The 21,555-nt window shown below is 39.7% G+C and overlaps 1 protein-coding gene across 3 annotated transcripts in view; it reads left to right on the top strand.

Moving 5' to 3' along the window:
- ksr2 (kinase suppressor of ras 2) overlaps nt 1–21,555 on the top strand; it is a 93,111-nt gene that overhangs the window by 22,816 nt on the left and 48,740 nt on the right. For all 3 annotated transcript variants that reach the window (XM_029440320.1, XM_029440322.1, XM_029440319.1), the window contains exons 4-5: nt 5,217–5,252; nt 6,216–6,717. In XM_029440320.1, coding sequence (XP_029296180.1) covers nt 5,217–5,252; nt 6,216–6,717 — 538 coding nt within the window. The remainder of the gene's footprint in view (nt 1–5,216; nt 5,253–6,215; nt 6,718–21,555) is intronic.

Genomic DNA, 21,555 nt, shown 5'->3' with positions numbered 1-21,555 from the left:
ACAACACTGCCTTTATCAGACTTACATTTGAACATGTATCTCAGAATCAACACGTCACTTCCGTCAGTTAAATTATAGCTATATAGCTTTAGAACCAGCTTATGTTGCCTCTGTCCATGGTCCTTACAGCTTAACTCAACATCTTCATACTCCAGTTTTCCACACAGGGGAGGTGCTGTCTTTAGGGTGTAACAACAAAGATCCTGAGGTGTTTCAGTGCTGACTCCTTGTGACTTAAAGACTTTTGGTCTAGGACAGAGGTCTTCAACAGGGGGTCCGCGACCCCTAGGGGATACGCGGAGGTACTGCAGGGGGTCGCAAAATGTTTGGTTGATTCAACCAATGTTTTTCCCATAAACAAAAATGTCTTTAAATACACATTAACATGAATCCAACATATTGTAGCTAACGAATAAATGGAGTCAGAAGACGTTATCTTTCAGTCAGCAATGCACACATTCAGTATTAATTGAATCGCTTAGTATTAAATGCACAATAACAGGGCAGCTATCATTATACACGATTTTATACAATATATATATATAGTCGGGGGTCCCTGCTCCATATCTCCATCAGTTTGGGGGTCCTTGGCCTGAAAAAGGTTGAAGACCCCTGGTCTAGGATGTTTACGGTGGTCCCTGTTGTTTTAGCAGTATCTGTTCTGGTCTTAAATCGAGTCCCAGCATTGACCAGGACAAAAGATCAACATCTCTGGTGTTGAACGCTTCCTCACCAAAATGCTTTCATTGCTCACGTTACATTCTCAGATTTGTTGTCATGGTTATCAATACAGCACAGTTATGTTTTTATGTATTTGTATATTAATTGTGTAATCAGCATTGGTTGATTGGGATGGCAGCACTGTAGTTTTATGCATTTATGGGTAGGTTAATTGAACCTTGAATGGCTTGTTTGCTCAGAAGGCAACAGGACACGCAGTGGGTGCATGTTTTAGGAAAGTGGCTCACAAAGCACATCCTGCTTTCTTTACACACTGCACATTTTTATATTCAAACAGATCCCTGCAGATGGAAAGTTACATGTTCTCCCAAGTGAGAGCTGTATTTGGGATGTGTAATGAAAAGCATATACTGGGGAGCTTTCAAAGACCACAGAAGCCATTCACACCCGACCCCTTTGAACAGAGATATGGGTTATGATCCCCCCCCCCATGGATGACCACCTGTTATTACTTGGTTATCACACAACGCAAACGCCATCCCCTGGAAAAGACCATGAGATGTGGTTGAAAGCTCCGGAAAAAGATGGCACGTTGGCACGATGTAAACAAATTTACATCTCGAGAAACTGCCATTAAATCTGCTACATTTCAGAATCTATCGTGAAGGTCTGGGCTATTTGTGTCTTTCTCTGTGTTTGTTTCATTTCTTCAACGTCTACCTCGTTCCTATCTATTTCCTGTCTTCCTGCCTATTGTTTGTCAATCTATTCTCTGCCTCTCTTCTTTGCCCATTGTCTCAACCGTACTCCCCTCCCTCACTCCGCTCTCCCTCTCTGGCTCTCCAAAGGCAGGGTCTAGTCACAAAGAGCCCCACAAAGAGGCTCTCTGAAAGTGGGGGCTGGTTAGAGACATGTGAATGCAACGCCACCACTGCCACATAGAGCGGTAAGAGGCACTTCCTGCTAGGAGAAATACAGGCTGTGCGGCAACGTCCTTCATATTCTTACCCAGATGGAGCCTGGAGAAGGAGATATGTCACTGCTTCAAAACATCGGCACATCTGTGTGTGCGAGCACGTGTATGTCAGCATGTATATATGCAAGCGTAGAAGACATACATGTGTTTTTCAGGGGTGCTCAGACGCCACGAGAGACTGTAGCAAGTCCTCCTAAGCAAAAAAGCGGAGGATGTTCTTACATCTTCAGTCTTTTTAAATAGTTTTATTTTGGCGGTTGTTGCAAAAGTACAGATATATTAAACCGTCATAATTGAGGATTTACAGATTTTATGCAACGTATTTTTGTTTCTCAAAGAACATATGTTGTTCCAGTTTATGAGTCATCAGGACTTATGTTAAAATTGGCAGACATGGACATTCATATACAATAACATAACCGGGGCAATAGAGAACATAATAAGTGAATGTATGTTGCTCTGTGGTGTAATGGTGCAGGAAGGAAACTAATGCAAGTTAATAGAATTTTTCACTACAGGCTCTTGGGATTGCAGTCCACGAGTTGCAATGAGGATGAGTCATACAATTTGGAGGCAGCCGGTCGGTCCTTTGTGCCGCAATATACACACATTATCCAGCCCGCCCCTCTAGACAAGTCGTCGCACACAATTTCTTGAATATGAGTTCTTCTGTTGATCAGGCTAATAGTGTTTATCTTTGCTTAGCTTTGCTTGCCTCTGTGACTTTTCCTCTGCAATCTTTGATAGTAAAAAAAAAGTCCCCCATGCCCGGCCTTGAGACGGCATCACAAACACCTAATTGGCTTCAAATGCCATCAGCAAGAAAAAGAGATGAAGAAAGGCAGGAGGGAGGCACAGAATATGTGAGAGATTGGAGGAGAGGGAAAGAAAGTGAAGGAGACATGCAGGGGAAGCAGGACGCGGAATAACATGAGAGAAAATCAGGATTAGAAAGAGGCAATGACGACAGGAGGTGGAGAAGAAACGTTGTCATGTCGAGAAGAGAAGAGCAGATGCAACAGGGAAGGAAAAGGACCAGAAGAAGCATTGACCGAACCCCCCGACACCCATCTTCCTGAACACCCCTGGGTGATCCTTATTGGCTGTTAACTAATTAGCAGACTTTGAGTCCCACTGATTATACTGCAAGAACGTTCACAAGCCCTCAACTTAAAAGAGTCGAGATTAAGAAAGGGTTACTGCATCTATTGAACGCAGCCATTGCCCTTTTCGCAAACTCCTGTTTACAGTGGCAGTAAGATAAGTCAGCTACTGTCCCGGTGGCATTTCACTGCCATTTAGCCCAAAGAAGCAACACATCTAGAGGTAATTAGTCCAATTATGAGGCTGTTATCTGCTTTTCTCAAAGCCTCCCCGCATGTTAAGATTGCCCCATTAATGGTGTTGGGGTGTGCTATTTGCATTAATCACCGCAGAGGAGAAGCTAAATGCTTAAGGTGCATTGTTAAATTTGACAGTTGATGTGGGGAGGCAGGGTTATTCAGGTGGGAGGAGAGAATGGAAGATTGATGATGACACGGCTCCAAAAAATGTATTTTCCTGTCAAAGCTCTGCATGAAAAGTAACTTCAAAAACTTACTCTCTAACCAGCACAAGCCACACAAATTAACTCCAATCACAGTTCTCAAAGGGGAGGTTTTTTTTTGGATTGCTTGAGGCTTTTGTTGAGGTGTGATCATGTAAAACAAGAAATTCATAAGTCAAGTCTTGTTATTATTTTGCTGAAGCAGTTGCTAAGATACTAGTGCGCTTGATGAATTGACTCATTATTTCAAGCAACAGTTTCATGAGTGTGATTTGAGTTCAATGCTTCTCCTGCAGAGGAATTTCACTTGGGTCTCAGCACTGTCAAAGCATTTTTAATGTGACACTGCCTCGTGCAAGAATATAATTACCGAAGGGAAGCTCGTCATTTAAATCAAAGGTGATTGGTCGACATTTCCCAAAACTATCCGCTTGGATTTGGCAAGGTGCTGGTTTTTAAATGGACAGTACAAATTGGCTCATGTGTCAGGTATTTAGCATCTCCAGACCTGACCAAAGGAAATCAGCCTCATGTTGCCTCTCATCTAACTTGACTGAGTCTAGGCAGCATGCCTAAGTTGGCAATTTAAACGTATAATATGTAACATTTCCAAAACTAAAATAAAAAAAACTGGAGGAGACCTCTGTGGATAATCCGGATAATAATAAAAAGGCTCCTGAACGACGAGCAATGAAGGAATGTGATCGCAATGACGGCAATGGTCGCCGCCAAACTCCATCTTATGCTGTTGTTTTGATTGAGAGACCCCGAGTAGCAGAAAATTATATATTGTGCGTTTAAGGGAAACCAACAACGAGTCCTATAGAACAGATCTGTATTCTCAGCCTCGGTGGTGTGAAGTCTTCAGTGGTTGTTGATTAGTTTCAGTCGTGCGGGGTCAAGCTGAACTTTTACATTTCTGAGTGGCCTGTTGCAGGTTTTTTCCTGCTAATAAAGGAGGCTTGATTGACCTCTCACATTTGTGGATGAGCAGTCTTTTGGGTCTACTCATCCTTTCTGCATCACCTTTCTGAAGGGGTTTTTAGGGTTGAGATGTGGCCCTCTTAATGTGGGTTCAGGCACAAATGTGAGCGTGGCCCTCAGGCAGCCACACTGAGGGCGTAGTGGGAGCGACGGCTTCACTCGAGAGAGTGACTGACTAATATCCATAGGCGTGAATTACAAGAGGATGTATATTCCAGAGACTAACCAATCCTTGCAAATGTGATGTGTATTTCTGGAACACCAGTCAATATTAAATATTAATATGACCACATGTCTTCAAACGTACGCTCAATATCACAGTTTTCACTTTGCAGTTTTACAGGAGCGCCACTGTTTCTTCTTCAAAAAAGTTTCAGTATCGCTAAACATAACCTGTGGTGAATTAAAACTTGCAACCTTTTTTTTGGATCTTTAATAATACATTTAAGAACCCCTCTTCAAGATGACTAAAGCAGGTCTATTTTTAAAAAAGAAAAGAAAATGAGACCCTTGAAAATCCCTGTATATATTGTCCCTTGTGTGTCTTCCCACAACTCGTCGTTCCTCGCGGCCAGCTTCTTCATAACAGTAAAGAATAGGAAAGGCTGCAGGCTTTTTTTCCATCAAGTTTAGCAAATCCACTGGGAACTTTTATGGGAGATATTTTTCATAGCTCATTTGATGTTGCTGGTGTTGATATTGTGTTTGAAGTTTGTGTTTTTGATGCTTATAGTTCCTTAGAGACAATGTCAAAATAATAATGAAACAACAAATAAAAAAGTGTAGTTCTGTTGATAAGAAATTTGCATTAAATGTTAATTGGCGGTCAATAGAGGATTTTGAAGAATGTGAGGTAAACTTTGCCCTGAGTCATGTCTGAGGTACTGCTTCTGCCCGCGATCAATTCTACCAACATTATGTTTTGCTGAACAGCCTTTTGGCTATGCATAACTGCAGATGGAAGTACGATTTCAGCTGTGCTCTGCCAGATCAATAAACACATTCTATTTTTTTTGTTTCTTTCTGAAGAACAACTTGAGGAGGATAAATTGCACAGTAATGGAGGTAAGGTATTGTCATCTAAACTCAAAAACACCCATTTTGGCTGCTCACCTTCAGTTACTTTGCCTCTGTTGCTCACTCTTTCTCATTCAACAGAAAGTTTAGTTTGGGTAGAAGTCGGCTTGTGGTATGACTCATGTAGCTTCGACCTGTTCTGTTTTGGTGCACTCTTCCATTTTTCTCACACTCTTCCATTTTTCTCACTCTCTTGATCCATTCATTCATGCTTAATCTGCTCCGCATCAGCATATTTAAACACGTCACTACTAATACGTTCACATCAGATAACTGCTGAGTTAATTCTTCATTACCCAAATTGAGCACATTTGCTGGTCGTAAATGTTTGCCTGCTGCCAGGATTACTCTTACTGCTGCAATCAAGAAGTAGAGCTAATGGATGTTTTAGTATTACGTGCATGTCAAGAACCACTTTATTCTAACTTGATACGCCATATTATGCAAAAAATCTTCTAAAAGCATTTTGTCACTCACAACAAGTAGCACAAGACATGCAGATAGATTTGGTTTTATTTACCCCGGGTTATGAGACATCACAATGGAGACTCTCCTATTGCTTACAATGTATGTATGTAATGTTAAATTCAGCAGCAACATCTTTTTACATAAGAACATTGTTTCAACAGTTTTCATAGGGACTAGTTCTTCAGTCAAAATAAGTTCCAATGACAGTTATGAGGTCTGTGGATTATTCAGAGTAACTTTGTTCCTTGAATTGTTGCTGTTTAATTTGATGGTAGCCTTAACAAAATGTACATTTACATCCATTATATAGATTTTAAGGCAGAAAGCTTACAGACAGGCATCTCAAAACTTAAACTTCAATCAAAACTATTTGCATGGCAAGAAAATACTGTATGGTATATTTATATGAACATGACTTTTATGCATTTTGTCACAACCAGGTGCTATGTTGGTGGTAAATCTGTCTCTGTCCTCTTCCCACAGGGAGCCAGGCGAAGCAGGACTGGTCCATCCAGTGGCCCACCTCTGAATCGGGCAAAGAAAACACTCCGGTGTGCCAGCCAGAGGTCAGTCAGTGGATCCAGTATCAGCTCTCCCAAAGCCCCAAAGTCCAGTCCAAGTACAACCAGCACATGTGCCACAGCCCCCAGGCCCTGGCCCCCCCTTTATATGCCGATCGACTGACCGTCGACAGCCCAGCCACAGGGCTCTTCCCGCCCTTGGACTTTGGTCATCGCTCTCTGCCCCCGTCTCCCCGCCAGAGGCATTTTGGCCACACACCTCCTCGGACTCCCTTGGTGGTCAACACCATGACCCCGCCTGGCACTCCCCCCATGCGGCGAAGGAACAAAGGGAAGGCCCCGGGCACGCCACCTCCACCGAGCCGCAAGCTCATCCATCTGCTGCCGGGCTTCACCGCACTGCACCGCAGCAAATCCCACGAGTTCCAGCTGGGGAACCGCGTGGATGACACACAGACACCAAAGTAAGTGTTTTACTCTTCTGGTTTTTTATTGGGAATCAGTTTGTGCTTTGTGTTAACTTAATAGCCCAAACCGTGATACAAATGCAAACACAAAGGTAAATAAAAATTCTAAGCACAAGATCTGAAGCTCCTATCACTCTCGAATTGATTGACGGGTCTTTGAATGCAGAACAGAAAACTAGACACTAGACAACTAGTGTATTCTGATTCTGTCAAAGGCTTGTTTACACCTGTAATGATAATCATGATCGGTTCAAAACCACTCAAAATAATTAGTTTTGATCTTTTTGAAGTTATGTTGGTTAATTAAGCAAAACTATACATATATCTGTATATGGTATTTTTATTGTTTGATAAGGAAGCTTCACAGCTCTGCTTCTTCTGAAACGCCGTATCAGGGCTCTTATCATTTTCTGAAGAGTGACGTCAAGGTTTCCCATATCAGTTTTGAGTTATAGATCAGTCCTCAACAGGAGAGTCTTGTGGAGAGCGTGGGCATACAGTAGATCCTACTGACTCTCACATGCTCAGCGAGCACTCTGCCATTTGAACTAATTCCACTGTGAACACTCACATTGCACTGTGCCAGAAGTTGAGTGAGGTTCAGCTTTGTTTGCCTTCTATTACACCAAAGACGAGGTGTACGTAGTTCTTAAGGCAATGCACTGCTAATCCATTGAGCTCCGCACGCATGGGTTTGAATCCCATCCGCTTCGCAGTCAAGTTTACAAGCTAACATGCTCCTTTAGAACAACCCTCTTTGAAACAATAAGATCAATTTCTGCATCAGAAATGTTCTATTCCTCATTGATACACTGAAGAGAGATGGTTTGGAACCAAACAACTAAATTACGCCAAATGTTGTTGTAATTTAGGACTGAGGCTGCACGGTTCTTATTGCACACATTTGTTTGACTGTCAATTATCTTGTTTATAAAGTTTCTTAGAGACAGTATTCCAAGTTGCTACTGGTCGGTCAATTTCAGCAGATGGCCTGCCTGAAGCAGAGATTCAGTCCTTGTTCTCCCTGATCTGTACAATGCACTTCCATCTGATTCAAGTAGCACAGAAAGAAAGTTAGGGCCCCACCTTTCCTTTCAGTAGTTTTACTAGAACATAATCTTCCACTAGAGCCCAATCAGATTAATTCCTGAGAGTACATAATTGCCTATAAAGAACCAACCTGCCTGTCGGTAGAGATAAGGGGCCTCGGTTCCTGACCGGCCATGCCTGTGTCTGGTGCTATGCTGATCAGATTTGGCCACAAACAGGGTCCACGACTGCCAGGTAATCAGGAACCAGAGTCCGCCTCAGGAGAGCTGCACTCATTTTGATAATGCCATTAGATGACAGTGCCCATCACCGCTACACTTGGTAAATTAATATTTGGGAGTTGTCCTCTGCTTTTACGATGGCCATCTGGGTTATATTTGGTGTGTGCTTGGTTACATGCACACATGTCGGTCCACGTGGGCGTGTTTATCTGTATCTGCACATTGAGGAGTGGCTCATAGCTGCAGTGAATAGTCTCAAACGGCATTAGAGAATTGATTACCGGTCCCTGAGCGCTGATAGACTGAGGCTGTGAGTTGAGCCCATCTAATCAATGGCCTGTGTGTGCCTGGAAATGTTGCAACTTATTGAGATAGGTCAAATCTGCTGGCTTCTATGATAGCCAAGTACCTCTCATAATACATCGTAATTGGTTGGAGGATGGTGCTCAAGTTGGTGGCTCAGTTCTGGCATGAGGCACTCGTCCTCGTTTGCATCGTATCTGAATGCGCGAGGGAATTGGCTTCATTGCAAAGTTGGCGTCTGCCGTTTCCTCGATGCAAGAGTAAATACCTGAAGTTACAAGTCTGAAAGTTCATGCCATACTATATTTTCCTAAATCCTGCATCGGGATAAATATTCCTCGCCTTCTTCGGATGAAAAACTACATGCAACCTTGGGATGTCACTATAACTATAGATGTAATAGTCTATACCAATATCAGTAAAATTCCACGATTCTCTATTCCCAATTCGATTCCACTGTAAAAAACAAAAACAAAACAATAAATGCCATGTACGTTAACTCCTTTATTTCCATACAGTTTTTTTGTTAAGAAGTTAGACAGACTGTTTTATATTGCTGAGAAAACATCTCCATCACCAAAAACGAAATACTACAAGACATCATGATAACTTTATAATCTACCTTCGCCCAATAGTAATTTTTACTGAATAGAGCTTGAACACATCATAATGTAATTTAATTGATCCTCGCTCGGTTAACATTAGCTGTTAGCTCCGTCGGCTGCTCATACCTCTGTTCTCAGCCCGTTCACCAGCGTTACGATAAATCGCTCTCCTATTGCTGATTTCAACATGGATTTGTTGTTAACAATGTTGCATTGTGAAATGAGGGTGTGTCCCCTGGACACCTAGGGAAGATCTCTGTTTGTACACATTTTCTATCGTCCCAGAGACGACATGACGACCCAAGTCTCGAGACCCCCCATACCTACGGTACTTATGGTACTGTCACAGTTTCAGCGTTTTGGTAGCATGTTGGTACCGAAGTATCTGTTCTTGTGACATCCCTAATGCAAACATTTCACCACTGCAAACCAAACCCTGAAATAAATATCTGAAATATTGCACATAAGGATATTTCATACTTTAATGGCTGCTTTTCTGTGAAACCGGTTCCTTCCATACTACCCACATTCCTCCCCATTAACGACCTCCCGATTTAAATAAGCTGACAGTGCTCGTCCTCGTAATATCCCATTGTCCCTTTGCTTTGGAAATATTCTAGTATTTGAAAGATTAGTGTACCACATTATTCATGGACATATTAATGTTAGTTAATTGTATTCTGCTTTGCTAGAGCTTTTTTGTCTTCTTGATATGTTATGGTTATTGGAGAATTTAGTTATGGAAGTTATGGTAATTGATTTTCACATGTTTGGCTTAATAGACACTAAAAGCACGTATATTAAGGCTGGCTGCATTGTGCTTTATCTCTTACGTTGGTATTAAGTGCTTTCAGGGCATTTAATGGCCTTCATAACGTGTAATAGCTTCTATTTCAATGGTTATTCTTCTTCAGATGCACAAGATGTGTTTTTTGGATATTGTACAGGGCTGTTTCTGCAATCATGTTTCGAAAATTGTTTCCAGTCGCTTTAAAAACTTGACAAATACTCTGATCTGCATGTGTGGACCCTCATCTTCTTCTTTATAGCTTTGTGCTTTTTGGTTTAATGCGTTGTTTGTCTGGGAGATAATGTGTTTTCCTTTCATCTTGCAGTGAACCACAGGCTGGTATCCATCCCTCCCCAGAAATAATGAGCAAATTACTTCCTTACCAATGTGTTAAGTCATATCTATAATTCCAAGAAAATCTCACCCTGAGATAAAACGCATGCCATTTTTGCAATTCATAATGCATAAGGAAACCAAATGTTCACCTGTGTGGGGACATATTGATCTTCTTTCTCTCCACCTGTCAAGTGTTATTTCAAATATATTCAGTTGTGTTTCACCGCCGGTTTGGTTCCTCCATCTACTCTCTAACATATTTGGGTCTGTGCAGCAATGGTCATTTTTGGCTGATTTATAAGTGACTGAGCAGAAGGCAGAGCTCACTCCACTGAGCTGTAGAGTGAGGTGTTGATTCTCAGTAGGATTAGCAGTACTAGCTAGGGATGCACAATATGCATTTCACCGATAATTTCACATTTTTGTATTTTAAAAAGAAGTTCATAACCTGTAGTTCATGCACACCTGAGGGTATGAAATGAAAACAAAGAACAATTTGTATAATGTAACGGCTATAATTTAATTATCAGCATAATACGGAATTATATAAATGTAATAAGTTGTCTGCCACATATATATATATATTGTGCATTCCTAATACTATTTCCACGCTCACATTACAGGGAGTCATTTGGTTATAAAATAATGAATAATTGAGCTTAAAAGAGGAATAAATGTTTAAGTTGTATTTATTTGAAATGTATCTATTTTTGCTTAATAGACCTTTAATTGAAAGCAACTCTTTGGAGATAGATACTGAGCAGATTATTCTTGTTCCTATGGTAATGACTTGATGTGATGTAAAAATAGAACTTCTGGCATGTCTTTAACAAGTAGCATAATCTTGCGCATTAGTAGCATGTGAAGTAATTTGCAAGCGACAGCTTGTCCTTTACAGCCAAAACTATTATTGTGTTACATCTTTGTATTTTACTTGCTTAACATTAGCATCTAAGATCACATAGTTTTACTTTGCTGATTGTGACACAGTGAAACAATTTAAATAATTTGTATTATTGTATGTTCAGATAAATCCTAGTATTATATATATATATATATATATATATATATATATATATATAAAAGAAAAAGAAAAATGTTCTTCAAAGCCTGAAGCAAGGATGCAGTTCAGGAAGAAGTATAAGTTTTAAAGTCACCTCTGCTGTTTACATCTGAACCATCTATATCAATTTGTGATTACTACAACGTATGAAAACACATTTCCCATCCTATAATTAATTAGCTGTTTCCCAGTATGAAAAAAAGAATATGCTGAGTCCAGGGTTGTCAAGTTTAGGGGCGTTTAGGGAAGTAATTAGTTTGAAGTCATAAAGTGTGCGGTTACAGAAAATATGCATATACAGAAAAAAAAAAAGTGATTTAAAAACAATTCAGTTGATTGTTCCTTCTCTTTTTGTTGTGGAAGTAGCAGTCTTTCTATTACAAATCTCAGAAAGCAAATACTTGTAATAACAACTTGTGCTTGAACATTTAAGACCATTGGTCAATAAGCAAAAGAAACCAAAACCCACAGATTCATAAAGGCTTAGAGTCTGCCAGAGGAGAGTTTCATCAAGAAGCTCTCTTTATAATAATAATATAATAATATAATAAGCTTTATTTGTATAGCACCTTTCATACAATAATTGCAGCCCAAAGTGCTTCACAGCAAAAACCTAACAATTAGTACAAGGACAGAATAAGAACATTTACAGTACAATAATCACAGTGTTGATGTAAATGAGTCTGAAGTACCATTATAAAAATAGCAGAATTAAAATAGCAGATAAAATTGCAGAATTAAAATAATATAATATAGCAGAATTAAAATTGTATAAAAATAGCTGAATTAAAATAGCAGATAAAATAGCATCCTTTACACATTCTTTGACATTTTCATAATTTATGAACTTGAGTTTGCTTCATTTGCTTCTATGTCCAAAATGCGAGTTAGCTTCATGTAGATACAAGAAGGAAGATGTTGACATTTCATAGCCAGATGTTCCTCATGCTTGAAAAGGCCAACATGATGAAATGAACATAGACCAAAGCAAAAATGTGTAAACATTATTAGTGATTTGTCAGTAAAAGATTTTTATAAAATTTTCTTTTCAGAGTGAAGTATTTTTTCACAAAACAGGGCAAATAATACACAAACCATTACACAGCAGACATTTAAATGTGTATTTTAATTTCATCCAAAGAATTCAAAAGGAACATGTGTTCTTGGATCGACATGACTTAAAGGCAGAAAGGATCCTTTAAGTGGGGGATAAATGAGTCTCCAAGCTAAACACAAAGTCACAATCTTCTGGTCGGCATGCACATCTCTCAACACATCCATCTTGGCAAGCCATTCTCCTAGAGGGGCTCTGCCACAGATAGGGTTAAAGAGCACACTTGTATGGGATCAATACAGTACCAATATTACGCCGTGAAAATGTCACCAAATGACTGTTACACGCAACGTCACATGATGGATTACATCCGGTATAAAATCAATAATACAATCCTAAGAAATACACTTAGGGTTTGGCTCACTGGATGTTTCTGCTTTTGTTGTTGTTTTGTTATTTCTAAGAGAGAAAGAACATTTTCTCTGTTAATATATTTTCATGAACATCTTGTTAGTTAGGTGATGCCTTCCTTTCCACACATGGACTCATTTCACTCTTCCCACTTTGCACTTGCATAAACTTAATCACGTACACAATTGCACAGGCTCACCCAATTAGTAAATCAATCAAACCAACAGTGCACTTTTATAAAACAGTCAAGAGATTTGCTAATCATAATCTTAGTCCCTTTTGTGCATTCCTGTTTGCGCAACACATATAATAAGCGGTAAAGATTAGACAAATCAGTCTGATAATGGACTGAAAAGTTATTATTGCACGCAACAAAACAAGTCATCATGTTGTTCTTTGTAATTTACAACGACATCAGAATCCGCTCTGTTGGCCAAGTGTGTAGAAGGAATTTGACTCAGATTTTAAGTTGCTTTCAATTATCTTGCAAACAGTTAAAAAAAGAGTTTCCAGGAAAGATATAAATGGATGTTTGAATGGATGTTGGACAGGAGTCTTGCAGAGGTAGAAAAGGTGAAAGGCAAAAAAAAGGCCTGTCTCCAAAGTACCAACTAAACATTTATTTATAGTATTAAAATGGCAGCACCAGAACTAAATCACAAAACACAAATAGTATAACAGGGTCAACAACAAGTCAACTCAGCGAGGAAACCAGAATACCGGCTGATTGTTAGATGTTTATGTGTAAGTGGAACTTCTTGTCATCAGCTCTCATGTTAGAATAACAGTTTAACATATTTTTTTTTTTTTACAAATGAATATTAATTGTGCAGCCCGAATAATCACTTTGTATTCGAGAGATGATAAGAGCTGCCCGAAAACAAAAAGACTTCAGGCCTGAATCCTTCAGAATATAAGCAATTATCTCCAGGAACGTAGTAGAGAAGTAAACTTCAGCACAGAAGTGCACAAGTTGTAGCTCACAACTCAGTTTTATCTCTTGTCTTTTTTCGACAAGCTGGAAAGTTTACTACAAAGAAGGGCAAGACACCCATGAGGCCATAGGCAGGGACTTGTTTGGGGTCCAGCAACTGTGGCAGAATAACTACATTGAATCCCCTGCTTCTCTTGAGTGTAAATGTCAAAATACAGGCTTTCTGATGTCCTATAAAGGTTTCTGGGCTCTAGGAACTGGAGAGTAAGAAATACAGCAATACATTAGCTCTTTCTTTCATCTGATGCTGCATCTCTTCGCATCTGGAAACCTGTAGGCAGAAATTGACAAGGACATTTGAATGAATAAAAATAAAAAGACACAAGACACTATTACCTTCAGAAATGCATTGATCACCACAAATTGATTATATCTAACAAGGTAGAAGGGTCTGCGGGTGGAATTTTACGATAGCTAGTTTTAGAAAACACAAGGGCTCCGGATACCCAGCACCACTTAAACTTTCCTTTCTAGCCAGTAATTTGCTTATGTTGCATCCTTTCTATCTCCCTCTCCTGTTTTTATTCCCCCCCCCCTCGGTGCCCTTCAAAGCAGAGAGGCTCTTTTGGCTGTAGTGTCAATTAATGAACCTTGTTGTCTATGTTAATGAGTAGTAACATGCGTGCGTGGAAAAGGCCAAGTGAGTTTTCAGTCTGTCACTTTCCCACTTGGCACGTCACACCAAGATCGTTTCTGGAAGGTAGACGTGTTTGTTTTTCCACGGCCTCTTGTCTTGCCCCCCCACCAGTGGAAACGGTAATATCCTGTAGTTATTGCCAACTTATGAGACTTTCACAGCTTTTTGAATGTTTAGCACTTTCTCATAGAATTGGATGTTTGCTAATAAATCACATGGTGCCAGGGGTTGGCATGATTCACCCTCTGCTTCTCTCAGGGTAATTCTACCATGCAACGCTCAGGGGAAGCAAATTTGCATCCATTGCATGACTAATTTAGCTGTTTGCTTTCACTGAGCTGGTGTACACATCATATATTTCTCTCCATCCTTTCCTTTCCCCTTTCTCTCGCTGTTTCCCTTTCGTTATGTCCTCGCCCCTCTCATTATGCATCTCTTTTGAGAACCTGTCAATGTGTTATTTCACCATCATCCGTAACATCTACCAATTCAGACAGAAAATACATTTCTTATTGGATTTTGTTTTCTCGGTGGTGCGAAGGAAGGTCGGAAGAAGGAAGGGTTCACTGAGATCAAGCGTTGAATTTGACTGAGTGAGATTCCTCTAAAGGGCAGCTATGAGGTGGTACATACATAAGATACAATCTGTCTAAATATAAACACATAGGTTAACCCTGTACTGAACCTGCTATTACTCTCCAACTGATTGTCATCTGTTTCATTACAAAGACGAAGTAACAGTAACAGTAATCCTCAGTTAATATAGGCAAATAAATATGTTTTCTTGTCTGATGCTGTTAAAGGTTTGTTTGCATCAGTGTTTGAAAAACACAGCCGTAAAATAAACATTCAGATGTAACTACACAAAAGCTGACCTTTTTCATTTAGAAGTCAAACTCTATAATTGTGTGTGTGCTTATGCTGGTCATTTATATAATACAAAAATAAATACAATAAATTGTTTGTAAGAGACGAAATGAAGCAAGTAAGCAACATGTCCTAGAGAGATTAAATGTAGAACAAAGCAAAGAACACCACAAGGTGAAGCAAGCCTGTTGTTTTCTAGATCAGGATACTTTAGAGTGACTTATTGCGATGGTTTCATGGCCCTCGACTAAAGGAAAAAAATAAAGACGGTCTTTAAATAGTTTTAGACTTCTCTTTACTAACGTGGTATGAAGTAGAACATGCATATACAATTCAATAATGGCACAACAATGACTTAATAAATTACCACTCCATCCAATGAAGCTGTGATACGGCTCCAAACTTTGGGAAGAAATGGACCTTAAATTGCGATTCCAAGGTCAACAATGAACTTTGATGCTAAACTTTCAATCCAACACGGACAAAAGTCCCCTTTCCGATGGACAACTATGGGACCTTATTTAATAAAGAAATTATAATTTCTAATACGTAATTAGAAAAATTACACACCCAAAAGTTGCTTAAGTTACTAAGCGGTTTCACACAAAACTAAATGTTACTACGATAAACCTAAAACTGCAACTTTCTTGACTTGACAAACATCATATGTGTAATTCATGGCACAATTCAAACGGGATCAAAAATGTATTTGTCTACTAGCGTACGTATTTTTCTTACAAAATAAGGGCTCATGGGGGACAGCAGTAGAGCAGAACTTGGTCTCTCTATATAGAGTTCACTTCATTCATTCCCTACTCATAGTTAGAGCACTTCTTTGGCTTGGATGGGCATGAAACTCTCCCAGGTGAATATTAACACATTTGTTAACCCCCCCCCCCCAACTGTGAAAGCAGCTGCCGGGGCCCAGTGGGCATATATTGCTAAGCCACTGTCAATATACCACACCCATACAGTTCTGATGAAGCAGATTAGCTGAGTTATTGACTGTTGAGTCATCAACAATTTAACAGTTTGTGCAGCAATCTCATTCATCCTTGAGGCCATTTGCTAATTTTCATGAATAGATAGCTGGCTGGCTATTTGGGAAGACGACTTCTCCATTCTTAATCCCTGCCTGCTGAACTCTGATTGGTCAACTGTTTCTCCAACTGGCAACAAAAAAAGCCGTCAATGGGCACAACATGAGACCAATTTGAGTCGCTGAACAAATCTGGGATGTGGGCGACGGTTCAGAGGTCTGGAAACAGGCTAATCTGGCAGCAGCAGAAGTTCCATTGCTATGGTTACCTGCAGTTCGATACACCTGTTCACTGATTTAGAACAGGGATTAAACTGTTGGCTGGAGCTGAACTTGGGCCGCCCAATATGGGATTGGACAGACATCCGACAACCAATCAGAAGCAAGTATTTTCTGTGGCTGTGGTACAATTACATTTAAAAGTCTTTAGGTTGTTTTTCTCATGGTTGTCCATATGAAACACCAAAAGGGTCCGCAGCTCCACAGCAGCTCTAGAGTACAAAAAGTAAAACATATCACAAATTAATGTGGGAACTTCATGACATTAGAATCACTCCTTAGTGGTGCAGAGCTTTGTTTCATCTGTAATCTGAAGAAGTTTATTGCCTTTCATTGTGAAGAAAAAAACTTGTGAAAGTTGATGTCGATACTCCCCCAGACGATCTGCTGAGATACAGATCCTTGTCTACCCGGGACACACACGTCGTCACATTAGTCGGCGACCTGTGACCCCAGAAGAATGTAGTTCACACATGCTCTGCTGCATGGAACAATCACTGAATATTGAAGTGTACTGCACAAAGCCATGAATGTCACGCTTGGAAAGGGAAGGGAGCGTGTAGGGGTATTTCAGCTAGTTGCAATCTGCAGCCGCACCACCACTAAATCTTACACACTAATCCTTTAAGGGAAAATGTGAGTGTGTATCTTCTTTTCTCTGCGGACCAAACCTCATCCATGTTAATCAGGGCTTTTGCGCCTTTGCCATTAATGACAAGTCAGGTGAAGGGGGATGTCAACATCAGGCCCTTAACAGCCAGACGCTGCCGACCCTCTCCTCCGTCCAGCCACCCATCTATCCGCCGTAATGAGTGCTCATCCTGGCCTCCACCGAAGACACAGAAATTGGAGTCATGATTATGAATTTATATGAGTGTTTAGGAGTGGTGGTTAGCCCAAATGCCACTGTTTCTGGTGGAGAATGGATTTATTAGGCTGATGGTTTTTCTGTGGTAATTTGTGAACAAGTGAGAGCTGGGTCGGGCGGATAACAGGATTTGAGTGGGTGATTAGAAGTTCTCCATGAAGTTGTGTAGTTCCTATCAAAGAAGATGGACAAATAAACAAATTGAAAGCAAGATTTAAAGCATTTACATTGTGCTCAAAGCATCTTGTTTTGGATTTAATTATATGAAGTTTTCCAGCACAATTATAATTTCAATCTGTTAAAAGGAAAGAAGTGTGAAAAAGTGTGAAACATTACAGAGACGAAGCAAACAATAACGTGCCACATTGACAGCTGAGGTTTGATTTATGAAACAGTAAAGTGTGACTGTTTCACTGTCCAACAACCTTAAAGGGAGTTATTACCATAGTTTATCATTCAGGCCATCAATTGAAGGCTTTCATCTCAGCTTTTCTCACTGAGGTCAAGACCGATAACATCTGCTCCAGGTTCCATATTGTCTCTGACCTCCTCCTTCTTTTTTAGTCACCCTGTCATTTACTGCTCTGCCTGTGCTTCAAAGATACCACTTATTCCACACGGCTGTGGGCCAGATGTTGTTCTCGCTTCCAATGCTGTTTCTTAATACTTGTATTAGAGGGTTTAAGGTTTGAGCTATGGTTTCATTTTGACTGAATTGAGAAAAATAAATTCTTATTCAATTTGATGCTAGGGGAAATAAACACAGATCTGCTAGCGACGCACACATGACAGATAAGAGAAGGAGGCTGGAACATGATAAAACCTCAACATCTAAGACAGCTTATTGCTCACATAAAAAGATGAATATATAGTATTTATTTTGTCCATAAAGATTACATTTCATATACATGTCCTGAATTTATACATTTACAATGTATTTCATTGGTCCCGCCAAATATAGTATTTACGAAAAACACAACACTCACACATTTAGAATGAAACGCATCTGAATCACCACAGTAAAAGAAAAATAGTAATCAGTACAAAGGTAGCTCAACACATGAGCAATGGAGATACATCAACACTATATTCTTAGTGGAGAAAGAACGGACAGAAGTAACTCTTAGTTTATGTCAGGAAATCCTTTTCTATATTTCCTCCTCTGAATCTTAGTAGGTTGTGTGCAGTGGGATACTCTGCATCACCCCTAATAAAGGTCATCTGACAAATGTTGCCAATACAACGCGTGTGTTACCTATTTATGGCTGACGCTTTTTTCAACATCTTGAAACCACTTGTAACTGCATTTCAATATAGTAATTTCCATTCAGTTAGTCACTGATCCTTTCATGGGATTGCGTACTGACGTTCACAGGAAATGATGCATGCATGTACAGGATGTGATGCAGAAGACATGTATTGATAGATTCACATATCCCAAGAACAAGCAGTGACTCAGCGTGGACTGAAGAAGAAACTGACCATGTGGTTCAACAAACTTACACAAATATACTTTATTTTGAAAGCCTTGAATGAACTGTTTCATGCAGATGGCTGTGGTGCCCGCATGCTCTGCAAACTTGAAGAAATGGTAATAGACTGAAGAGTTACTGAGTACTCTTGGTTTTGTTTTGGATCACACTCTCTACTGCTCCAACCTGAAAACAAAATGTCATGTGTTTCAAAGAAAGTTGCACGGACATAAAATATGTTCTAGAAAAAAATGTCAAAAGTCCTCTCGTCTTATAGATTCACAAAGAGAAGGTTTAAAACTGACAATGCAAAAACATCAATCCAACACCCACGCCAAATCCCATATGAATGACAAGCAGAGATGCTATCTTCCAACTCCATGACAACACCTCTCTTTATTGCCTCCACTTTTGTTTACTATACTTTCTCACCGGGGGTTTGATTCCATTTTTAGTCGCAGATGTTATATCCAGAGGAAAGTGTGTGTATATTAGATTACATGACACTTTATTGTCCCCTGAAATCCATCTTGCGTCAGAAGCAAACTCAAGTACAAGAGCAAAAACATCCAAGTACTATATATAATATTACAACCAGACAGTTGCAGTGTGTTGTAATTCATTCACTAATATGCTGTTTCTGATTTACAATTACATATTGCCAGCTTTACTACCGTTTCCGGGCTAACTGCACATTATGTAGCTTACTGAGAACCCATCTTTTTTGATTGAGTTATAATACGTTCTGAAACCTGATAAGTCTAACTTGTGAAACTCTAAATATTCTATTACATTGCAAAACATGATGTTCCCCAAACAAAACATGAGAGAAATCTGATGATATGCTTCAAACTGGTCAACTTTCTTTTGGTATACGCAGTTTGAAACTCCAGTCCAGCCCACAATCTTCAGGCATACCTGTCAACAAATATCTTGGGTCAAACACTTGACTGAAGTTTTTAAACTGAATATACAAAAGCAATGCTGCCTCTAGCTAGTAGATTGCAAATTAAGTTTCAAATTGTAGCACACAAATTAATGCAGAGACGGAGGGCAAATAATCTTTTCTTAGTATCTCATGCTTATTCACAGCATGCAGAGCAAGTACTGACTGTCTAGTCTTTACTTTGACCCCAAAGGATTTTGCGTTCTACTTGATCTCAACCACCATCTCAGCTTTTAGAAATTAGAATAATGTTCATTTTCTTTTCTTAAAATGTTTTTTTGTTTTGGGTGAGAATCTCTCATCTGAACAGGCCTTAAGAAATCTTGCATTTATTTATTTGCTTAATTGCTTCTCAGTGGAGGCTGCAGTATAATGTATAATAAAAATAAACAAACATAACTACTTACAAAAGAGCATGGGGGGAGAGGAGAGTAAGCATCAGTAGTGAGTGGAATTCATGGACGATTGAGGAATGTGTACATTCCAGTGTTGCAGGCAGCAACATATTCAACCAAACTAAAACCTGGACGATGGGCATCCTAGGAGAGAGGAAAAGACAGACCATAAAAAGGGGCCGACATTTGTAACCTTGATGGATGCTTAAACAGGTGCCACCAAATTAGGATAATGACCCTCCTGACCACAGGCTCCTGCAGGAGACAGGTCGTAACAATCTCGGCCAAAGTGAAGGATAAAACGACTGACAGACCGACATCTCTAGAGCCATGCCACTTGGGTGGATGGTTATTAGCGTCTCACAATTTCCCACAACCAAAAGTGACGTCTTCAGGTTGCTTTTTTTTCTCCCACCAACAGTCCAGAATCCAAAGATATTAAATGTAGAGTGATTAGAAAAAAGAGAAAAGCAGCAACTTTCACATTTGAATAGCTGGACTGAATATTTGATATTTTTGCTCAAGTCATTTAATTCAAGGATTTATCAGTCACCAAAACTATCACAACTAACTAATCTATTAATTGACAAGGCATTTGTGCATTGATTTGAAGTTGAAGTAGTTTTAAGTAATATCTCCAAATTAATTCCGAACACGACCCGTTAATATAAGACATGTGACCCGACTCGGTATTTAACACACAGGCTATGCAGTCACTCCCTTTACAGTGCTTTGTTTTGTCTCTGGTTTAGGTAAGCAATAGGGCTGTACTGAATGTTATTTATTTGTACCTTTGAAACTTGTATTGAGGTTTTTGAATGAAGCTTCTGTGTTATTGTGGTTGTATAAATATAGTTTATGGTGCTGTTAGACCGATTTGTTAATACAGGTGAATGCTTTTATGCGCACGAAGCCGAAGAGCAAATAGTGTTTTGAACGCAGTAAAAGTGTTGCTTTTGAAAGGAAAATCATAAACAAACATGGATTGAAGCAGAATATTTAGTTAGATAAAAACATGTTGTGAATTTTGGAAGTGATATTTCTCTTTTTTGTTTTGTTTGCTGCTGCTCAATCATTTTCATTTCTGATTTATCCAGAAGAAACAACAATAACCCCTTTTTCTTTTACCCTTGCCCACACCTGTGAATTTATATCAATTTATTTTTTACCAGTTACACAACCCAACCCATCGCTTCTCATCTGCTCATTGGCTCCTCAACCTCAACCTCCTCCTTCTCATTCTCATTTTACGTCTCTCACACCAGCTCCCTCAATTCTTTATTTCACTCCTTTTCCTCCCGCATTGAGTGTCTTCCTGTCTCCTTAGCATCATGCTCAGCTTTTAATCCACAACATATGATTCCCATCCCCACTGATAGTGCTGCGCCTCCCCTGGCCCCTGACAGTGCACTGACACCCACCCACATCCCAGTGGGAGATGCTGACAGTTAAAAAGGAGATAACAAGAGAAGGAAAGTTTTTTTACTTGTGTGTTGAAGCAGATG

Source organism: Cottoperca gobio, chromosome 9, assembly GCF_900634415.1.
Source record: "Cottoperca gobio chromosome 9, fCotGob3.1, whole genome shotgun sequence".
NCBI classification, from domain to species: domain Eukaryota; kingdom Metazoa; phylum Chordata; class Actinopteri; order Perciformes; family Bovichtidae; genus Cottoperca; species Cottoperca gobio.
Note: the sequence above shows the minus strand (reverse complement) of the source record. Positions and strands in the feature narration are given on the sequence as shown.